At 39.0% G+C, this 10356-nt stretch overlaps 1 protein-coding gene across 1 annotated transcript; it reads right to left on the bottom strand.

Moving 5' to 3' along the window:
- Nucleotides 1–399: 399 nt before the first annotated feature.
- xab2 (XPA binding protein 2) lies at nt 400–8467 on the bottom strand. The gene is made up of 19 exons (XM_070980193.1): nt 8321–8467; nt 7760–7908; nt 7352–7475; nt 7041–7238; nt 6545–6679; nt 6243–6407; nt 5908–6052; nt 5674–5825; nt 5448–5567; nt 5228–5359; nt 4425–4556; nt 4119–4232; nt 3840–4002; nt 3526–3716; nt 2785–2907; nt 2504–2675; nt 2125–2251; nt 1455–1567; nt 400–1349 (listed from the first exon to the last, which is right to left on the bottom strand). The coding sequence occupies exons 1-19, from the start codon at nt 8384–8386 to the stop codon at nt 1288–1290; spliced, it is 2583 nt and encodes an 860-aa protein (XP_070836294.1). The 5' UTR covers nt 8387–8467; the 3' UTR covers nt 400–1287.
- Nucleotides 8468–10356: the final 1889 nt, after the last annotated feature.

The raw sequence follows: 10356 nt of genomic DNA, 5'->3' as shown, positions 1-10356 counted from the left end.
ACCATCCACACTGGAAAACAGAAATCTGGAGAGTGCCTCATCACATGATGCTGCTCCAAACTTACAAGAGCACTCCAAGTGCACCACTGCAGTAACTTTGTAAGACGATTACCTCTCAGCTATTTCAATCTAATCATGAAAGAAACTACTTCTTCCTGGTTTTTCCCAGTCAGTTCAACTCTTAAGATGAGGTGACTGTAATTATAAGGCCTTTTCCATGATATACATTCCATGAATAGTAGATCTGCATCACATTCTTCCTTAAAAATAATTCCCATATCATCCATAGGTTGCACATACATCACTGGAGTGAGTTTAATGTGTTTCGTGATGTAGGAGTTTGGCTGCAAATTGTTTTCAAGGGCAGGTTCCCTCTGTCAGATAGAAGCCACTGCCTTTAACAGATATAAATCCATTTTTATTACAACTGTGTTTTTAAGACAACATAAAAAAAATTCTCAGATTCAAAGTGTCCATCTTGTCACAGCCAGAACTGCTGGCACATAATTCACAAACACTCCAAATGTAAGCAGTGGGGCAACAGGCAAAATGTCAAATATCTTGTAATTTTACAGCATCATCTTCAAAAATGACCAGTAAGCCTAGTAAACACCTTTGCTAGTACTGAATTATGGAGCGGCTTAATTTCTTTTTACAGTGCTCCTATTCTTCAGTCGCACAAACTGTTCCTCGTCTGTACTGGTACAAACGAGCACACGTACAACTACAGCACAATTTCAATATTTGTATCGTGACGTGTATACAAGCTAAAGTGATCCCCAAGCCAACAATGTGAGACTTGAATGCTCAGCTCCACTTCCAAATGAATGTCGCCTGTGCAAGAAAATATGCTCCTCCCCTGTGTTTTCTAGGGCAGAGCTTCCTGTCACAGAAAGGCCTCTGCGTTTAATAAGTGTACAAAAGGGTTTTCATGACTAACTCTATTATAAAATGCTGTTTGGACACAAAGTCAAACTACATTAGACTTCAATTACAGTTACCATATAAACAGTATTTCATAACAGAAGGCTGCTTCTTCCATCTTGAGTTTCATACTTGAGAAAGACTGACACCATATGGCCAAAACTAATACAGGCTTTGTATACTGTACCACAAACAGCCACCAGGAAAATGCACAAATGCTGCCATTCTGTTTTTCACTCATGTGCTATCAAAACAAAGTGGATAGAACCGATCATTTACGCATATTTAAAAACGGAGCCTATTTAATGTCTAAAAAAAGAAATAATGAAATAACTTTGCAAAATTCAGTGAGGGAGGTCTCTTTCAGTCATCTTTAAGCCCTCCGAAGACAGCTGTGGGGACGCTCTTCTGTTCAAGCTGTACCTCTGTGAGAGAACAAGAGGAGAAGACAATTAGCACAGGCGTGTTCATGAACAAACATTAAATGGTTCCATTTCACATTTTCTGGGCCTGCTGTGTGTGTCACTCACCATCCGGTCCCTGGTCTTCATCGTCTTCATCCTCGTCATCATCATCGATGTCAATCTCATCGGGATTGGCTTGTTTGGAAAGCTCAGCCAACTCACTGCGAGAGGTGTCACTCCTGTAAAGACACAGAGAATAAAACTTACCGTATGTGTCTCCATTTCTTTCAGAGCATGCAGTCAAATCTTCTATAACTCTGATTCCAAAAAGCTGGAATTTGCCATCATATGCAATGAACTGTGTTTACCGACAGCAGTTTCACCAAGTGTTCCTGAGCCCTTGTAGTAATGTCCTTCAAACAATCATGTGCTGACAAAGCGGTGAACCTCGCTCCATCCTTGCTCCTGAAGAACTGATGCTCCCTTCATACCCAATCATGATACTATCACCTGTTACCAATGAACCTGTTTACCCGTGGAATGTTCCAAACAGGTGATTTTGGAGCATTCCCAACTTATTTGAAACATGTTGCTGCATCAAATTCAAAGTAAGCATATATTTCCAAAACTCAATGAGTTTGATGAGCTAAAGTATTAAATATATTATCTTTATACTGCTTTCAAGTAATTTCAAGCATCACATTCTTGTGCTTTATTCATCTTTTACACACACATCCCAACTTTTTTGGAATTGGAGTTATAAACACCATAACTTTTCACAGATACTTTCACAAACCTGACAAAGAGAATCTTCTCTTTGGGCTTGGGTTTGTCCTGCTCAGCCTCTGCAGCAAGCTGCTGAGCTTTCTGCTCCAACATCTTCATGTCATCAAGTCCCATTTGACCTGGAGCAAGATCTGACACTATACACAAGACAAAAACAAAAGGTTGGGGAAACACCAAAAAATTAGGAAAAATACATTAGTGCATTCATACTTGTGCAGTTCTGGGGTGCAACTTCAGGGTTTTGGGCATGTATGTAGCATGTCTACCATCAATTTAATTATATTGTTATTAAATATAACATGCCCCAATGTCCTAGAGCCTATATAGTTCATGGTACTCATGCAGGATGAGCTTGTCAGCAGCTAATGAATGACTGAAAGCTCTCTCACCAGTGCCTGTGGAGCTTGTTGTGGCCTTCAGCATCTGAGAGGACATAAAGTTGACCTGGGTATTGTATGTGGCCTGGACGCTACGTTTGATCCTCAGCATTTCTCTGATAGTGTCCTCATTTCCGTGGCGGATCTCAAATTCTTTCCAGGTTTGCCAGAAGTTAGCAGTCACCTGAAACACCATGTTCATAAATATGAGAGGAATTGCGATGTGCACATCATGGATGGAAACTTAACATTTTTTTCAGAAGCAGGTAATGGCAGGAGGTAGTTTATCTCACCCTGGGGTCACAGATCTGGGAGCAGTAGGAGTAGATTGCTCTGGCTCGATCAATCTCACCCAGTTTACTCTCCATGTCAGCAAATCGCAGACACATATCCCTCGCATGCTCATCAGGAAGGACCTGCATAAATACATAGGTATAGTTCAGATTATAGTTGTAATAATGCATAGAACAAAGGACCATAATGCTTATTTCCAGAAAAACTACTGCACACTAAGCTTTTCAGGCATAAGAACAAATCAAATTGAGCTAGCCTCATTTCAAGTCAGGAAGGACAATCTTGCAAATTACTGAGTAAAAGAAACATAAAATGGTTTCATAGCACTGCTTCACAGCAAACCTTGCAATTTTGATGGGTCCAAATTAACAGTAATTTGTGTTACAATGCACAGCAATAATTTAATGAAGAACATGAGGAATAGTCATTAGTTAATAGTGACAAAGCAAAAGGCCAGCCAAGAGTAATCTCGGCCTGGCTTTTAGTTGTTGGCAAGCTAATCTTCACAAAATAAACAGCGGTGCATAAGTGCACTAAGAAACTACAGGTGCACCAAATCACTAAAAATTACCAAGTCTTGCATAAAGTTGCTTTCAAGACTAAGGAAAATGCTGCCATTGATTATTATTATTTTCCTTATTGGATCTACATGAACCACCTGAAGATCAAATGAATTCAGCAGAGAAAGCAGGATTCAATATAACATGTTGGCACACTCACTAATGCTTTTTACAATGTACCTCGATAGCTTTCTGGTAAATCGCTCTCGTATATGTGACTCCATAAATTTCAGCTGCTCTCTTGATGTAGATATTGAACATGTGATGTCTCTCCTCAGTCTCCACTGCCTGGGTTGCTCTTTCATAGACAGCCATGGCATGTCGTGCCAATCCATATCCCTCCTCCAATTTGGCGTACAACAGGTAAATGGCTGGAAAGCAACACACAGTGATACATTCGGCTTCAGTACATCATCGATAAAGAAGAAAAAAAAAGGCATATGTGGAATATACTCTGCACAAGTTGCCAATGTAATTCTAACAAAGCCACTTACTCTTGGCAAACTTGGCAGGGCAACCATCCAGAGCTTGCTCAAATAAATCTCTAGCTCTCTCCAGCTTCTTGCCCCCATAACGATCAATGAACTTGGTGAGGTAAGTGTTCCAGATGTCATAAACATTTGGCCACCTGAAGAGAGCGATGCCACGCTCATAAGCCTAAAAGGTATTGACAAAAGACAATGAAGACTTGCTCAGTGATTGGAACGTTGACCAGGTCAAGAATACATACTGTCATTAAATGTTGCTTTAGTTAATTTGTGACGTGTTATTACTTTGAAGCTTTCCTCAAAGTAGTTGTGCTCTTCGAGGAACATGGCATAATTGATGATGATCTGAGGCGTGGCGATGCGGAGGTCAATAATGCGGTCATACACTGCTTTCGTGGACTAAGAACAAAAGGAAAAGGAAAATGGAGGAAGAATTAGACTAAACATAGAGCAACGAGTCAAACAAAGCACACAGTGGATCAGGATTCTGAAACCAATACAAAATCTGAGAGTTTACCCTCCATGTGATGTAAACCTATTGCATATCTTCGGCTCATACGTAGTAAGATAAAAAGACTTTAGTGAACATACCCGGAAAGTGCCAAGGCTCTCCTCCAAGTCTGCCAGCATAGACCAGACCTTCAAGGATTTGTAGACTCTGTTTTGGACTGGTTCAGATGCATCAAAGTACTCGGCTTTCTTGGATGGGATGGCTGTCGCTTTCTATATTCAAATCAATAAAAAAAAAAACATGTCTTACAACTATATGTACAAAGCATTTATGCCAAAATATACAAGTGGTGTCACATATTTAAGGATGCAAGCAGTAATATTTTACTCTTTGCTCAAAATTCACATAATTCGTGGGCAGGAAGTACAAGTATTGCAAATCAATAATTCGACTGAGATTTCACAATCTGTAATCAGGTAGAGCTGCCCCAAATCTATTTTGTCGGCAGTACTTTAATCTCCTAGCACCCCAAACTACCCAGTTGTGCAGTGTACTTGGTTTAGTTTCCACCACACACAAAGGAACATCTGTGCAATGTCAGAAAAGTGGAGAGTATCAGACAAAGCAGTATGTAATGTTTTCAGCGTCAATAGCCAAGTTAGTGTTTCTAAAGTAATGCTAACCATCTACTCTAAATACTAATATGACATGCAGCCTCTGGTCTAATCTATAGACTGCTATATCAGTTGCCAGGTGTTAAGAATTGATGTTAGTTAGTTCAAAAAGGCTTGATCTCAGAAGAGAATATGTTTTCAAAAAACATATGGAGGAAGATTTACCAATGTTGTTGCAGTTTCTCAGTTCAGCCACTAGATGTTACCCAACATCTAGTCTAAATGTTGATACTAGGTTACTGACTGCACTAGTGCTACAAGTGTCTCACCCTTAGTATGCGCAGTGCCTGTTCATAGTTCTCATGGCGTAGCTCCATCTCTCCATATTCGCACCACACAGCAGCAAGGTCATCCACCTGCTTGTAGTTCACCTTTGTAGCCTTCTCAAAAATTGTCCTGGCCTGAGTGACAGTGAGTAAACTTCAGACATATCAAGAACAGAAAAAGCACCTCATTGGAACTAAACAAAGAAAGACCTCAGTCACTTACATCATCCAGCTGCTCATTCTCCTCATAGAATTTAGCAAAGGAAACCCACAGAGAGTGAGGCTTTCCGGTGGCCTTCATTGGATCCACAGTCTGTACTGCCTCAGTGTATGTGTTGATGACCTGTAAAAGATTGTCAAGGATTGAAACGCTGAAGTTTGTTAATTTTTTGTACCACTATGAATTGTGTGTGTCCTATCCCTGTCCAAAAAAAGAAAAAAAAACTCACCTGGCGTGGATTACCCTCATACAGTTTTACCCGCTTGTGCCACTCATGGACATTGTGAGGGTTCTGCCGCAGCAGCACACTGTTCAACAGGAGTGGCCGCCGGGCTATCAGCTGCTCAAAGCGGGCCAGTCTAAGCTCCAGGTCTATGTCATCTGGTGAGAGAGGGACAATTAATGAGGCAAACGGAGAAGTAAAAGTAAGGACTGCTGGCAATATTAATGAATGCACACACACCATCTTCATCTTGTCCCATATCAGCTGTGGTCTCCATCTTGGCTGCAATCATGCTCTCTTCAAACTGGGCATAACTATCAAACACTTGTGTGAAATCCCTTACAGTTACCACTGTAAGGATGGCCTCCTCATATACATCACGGGCCTGAGAAAGTAAAGACATTAATAGTCAGAGTCAGCCAGTCAAACCAATGCACAAATAAATGAATGTTAATGCAACTGCACAAACTCACTAACTTCATACGAAGCAGGAATATTTTGAATAAACAACTTTCAATATGCTTTGCGCCTTATGATATATATACATAAATGGAAGCTATTAAGAGGAAACACACCTTTTCAAAGTGACCACTCCTGATATAATAGTCAGCTAAAGAGCACCAGAGTTTTCCAAGTTGGTCTGTGAAGCGAGTGAGGCCTCCTCGAATGATGGCTCCTACATTCAGAGAGGTCACCTTATCAGGATTCTGAGAGATCAGGTCACATAGCTCGTGCCACAGCTGTTCAACAAATAAATGCAGAAACAAGATTTATTAACTTTCTTGGTCAGCTGAAAGAAAAAAAACAAACAATTAAAAAAAAAACAAAAAAAAAAACAGACAATTCAGAGGTGCTTGAGGTGAGAATAAAATCTTACTTGATAGTTTGATTTGCCCTCTTTGGACACAAAGCTTTCGTCATTGACAACAGCTGCTAGCCGCACAGCTGCTTCGTCCAAGCGACCAACAGTCCGTAAGTAGTCTATGTATTCCTCTGCATTCTCTGGAGAAAGCTATATGGTACAAAGTGCAGAAAATGTCAACATCATAATCTACTGACACCTTTACTTTTCAATAGTAGCTTCACCTATAAATAGTAATCCTATTCTGTTGTATAAATGACATTTTCACTTCTTGATCAACATTAGAGCTCAATATAGTGTGTTGATGGAGCCTTTTGGATGACGGGGGAAAAAAACTCAGACTAAAGAATAAATCTAGTAGCCTTTGACATGGAATCCATGTCATTTACATTTTCCACACATTGCCAGTGAAACTGCCCAAATGCAACTAACAATACAAGGACAAACTTTCTTAAGCAACATCCTAAATGAAAGCTGCTGTATGGTACTAGTATGTGCACTGAGTTCTCACCTTAAGGTACCTGCGGTACACCCGGATAGCTGTCTCAGGCAGGGGCAGGTTACGGACAAAGCGGAGATACAGAGGCCAGATCCGTGGGTGTTGAGTGACAGGTAGAGCTCTGAGTGCACGGTCAAACGTTTGCCGACTTCTTGTGATCTTGCATTGAGACACAAGGAACTGGCAGTAATCAAGCCATATTCTAGGCATCTATTTTAAGGAAAAACAGATGATTAGTTTCACGCGCAACTTCCACAAACAACAATTTAATGTTATTTTGTACTGTTAAGTGATTCAGTATGGAGTCCTATAGGAAGTTTTACCTTATGCATGAACACCAATGCCCGTTCATGGCAATTATTGACTTCTTCATAGCCTGGTTCAGTGATGCATTTCCCTTTGACTTGTTTTCGTCTCTCTCTCAGATAATTGTACCACAGTTTATAACTGCAAAAAAAGAAAGAAAAGGAGTAAAATGGTTAGAGCGTAAGCAAGTAGTAAATCTTAAACCTGATTTGGTCATCTTGCCACGATCACCTTAATCAAAGTCAGTGTATTTGCCGAATTCTTTAGACAACAGTGCCACATTTTAACCAAAGAATAGTTGATAATGTCCAATCTATCTCAAGGTCACAATATTCTTGCATGTACAGATGTGGTTTCAATAATCTGTAGGCTTACAGTGCAATATCGATACTTTGTTTATACCGTTCCTCCATAATGTTCGTTACCTGCCGGGCAGCTCTTTCAGAGCGCGCTCATATATCAAGTTGAGGGTGGATTTTGGTCCGTTCTGTTTGAATTCGATGTAACGCATCCAGCACTTGACTGAGTATGGGTTCCTAATAATCTCCTCTTCATAAGGCAGATCGTCGTCTTCCTAACAGTGCCAGAAATCACAACACATAACATTTTTACATAACTACTATAATAACTTTTCAGAGATGTGTTTGCTAAAGCTAACATTAGCATGGCAGCGTAACGTCACTACAACGTGAACAAATATCTGTCCTTTGTTGCAAATGAAACATTAATAAAGCAAAGATGATTAAATGATAACGAACTACTGTGTGTTTAGGACTCCAGTAGTTGGACCACAATTTAGGAATGAAGCGTGTCTGTCAACAAATCTCTCAATCCGTGCTTACGACAAGCAACAACCAAACTTTCAACACTGCTTCAAATACAAACACACAGTCAAGCTAATGTTAGCAACCTTGTAAAAGTTAGCTAGCGTTATGTGTAGTCAACAAATGTTAATAGATAACAATAAACTGTATAGTGTAACTTACAAACATAACATCAGCATTTCCACTTAGCGAAGCCATTTCTCCCAAGACAGAAAGGTCGTTCGACATAAAATTTAATGCTAACTGTAGCTAACACTCGCTTGCAGAATGCTCGAAGCGTGTAGCGCTCATTGACACTTCCGGTTTCGCAAAACGTCACCCACGTCACGTCACGTCACGTCACGTCAACGTGATACCAAGTTCAGATATATTTTTTTAGGATTCCTATCTAGTAATCACAAAATATGGATCTTGTGTCAAATATCGTATTTGTGCTTGATTGATTACAAAGTCTCTCTATTAAATCACATAGTAACACCTTATAACCGGCAAAATTAACCTCTGTATCCTCTTTTTTTTTTTCAACAGATGGATTTCACAACAATTTATAATGAAACCACCTTCAGACAATTATACTCTTAAATGTAAATACGATGCAGACATATAAAATGTATGGTGAATTTCCAAAAGTAAGGAAGGCTGAAAGTCAGTTTTAAAGTTAGTCAGTTAAGGTAATGCACATTTTTTTAATTATAGTGATTGTATCATTCAATATTAATCCTTCTGTGGGTATTTGGACAGTCAGTAACTGTTATCAACATTATGTAGGTCATTTTATTTTGGAGCCAATACCAGCAATGTCTCAAAACCAGACTCACATAGTTTTTCAAGGGCATGAGTTTCCATAACAGCAACAACATCCTTAGAATCAAATGTAGCACGAGGGTAAAGATCTTTGATATCTGAGTGGGACTTATTATAGGTCTTATCTCAGCGTGGTTGGCAAATGATCTAGTCCTTATAAGGCAAGGTGTAATACCACTTGAACTTTATGGAAAGGGCCTTAACATTCAGTTTTATTAGAGCAATATGAGATGTGCCAATGTCCTGCAACTATATACCAGCACCACTTGGGTGCTTCTCCAAAATTAAGTTCCATTCCTGGCTATGAGCATGTTTAATTGCATGGGTAAGTAGAGACAGCCTGTCATTATAAGAGAAAGAAATCCTTCTCAAGTAAGTCAGAATCTAAATTTGAATAAATTATTTCTTGGAGCAAAATGTATGTATTGCACACCATCTATTTTGGGACATTCTCTGGACATTACAGTCACACTTTTTATGAGCAGAATTAAGGCTAAGGCTAATGTTTCTCTTTAAAACATGTTGCATGACATTACTAATATTACATGACATGTTCAAAATGTATGGTGTGAGGGGGGCTTTAAGTTAGAATGCTAAGTGCTGTTTTACCATATATTGGTGATACTCATTAGTGATACTCAATTTTACATTATTTCAAAGATTTGAAATGTGGACAAGCTCTGACACCCAATACCAATGACATTTGAGTTCATCTTACTAAGGTAAGCCCAAAACTGTTGTAATAGCAATTTTCTTCCCTTTTAATTTTTAGTTTTACTAAAATTCTCATCCCACATTCTTTAGTTGATTTAACATTTTGAGTTTTCTTGTTTTATTGCTATTTGGATAGTTAGCAATGTTAGACCTTAAATACAAAAAAGCTTACCAAATCAGCAATGTTACAAGATAGGTCTCATGATGACATGGATGCTTGACCAAATCGAGTGGCAGACTGCTGCTGACCAGGCACTTCCAGCCTCTATAAAAGCAACAGCTTCAGACTCCTCTGAGAACTGGCAGAACATCCCAGGTTAGTGCTATTTGTTTGCTTATGCTCATCTAATTTGCTTTTACTTGAAATTATATTAATGTTATGTGACTCATTATGTTCTTACATGTCAGATTATTTTAATCAAAGATGTTGCTTTCAATTTTAATGCAAGGATTCAAAATACATTTTGCAACAATGCGAGGCAGTTTTATGAAGCACATTTCAAACAAAGAAGCAATTAAAAGTGCTTTTATAGGCAAAGAAAAGCGTTAGAACTGCACTTAGAAACAATAGTCAATAAAACAACTGAATGAAATCAGTTAAGATACGATAAAATGAAATGTAAACATTTTGATCAAATGACAAACACATACAAAAATACAAATTACAGTTTTAGTGCAAC

Source organism: Chaetodon trifascialis, chromosome 15 (genome assembly GCF_039877785.1).
Source record: "Chaetodon trifascialis isolate fChaTrf1 chromosome 15, fChaTrf1.hap1, whole genome shotgun sequence".
In the NCBI taxonomy this organism is placed as follows: Eukaryota; Metazoa; Chordata; class Actinopteri; order Chaetodontiformes; family Chaetodontidae; genus Chaetodon; species Chaetodon trifascialis.
The sequence above is the reverse complement of the archived record's forward strand: the minus strand, read 5'-3'. Positions and strand labels throughout refer to the sequence as shown.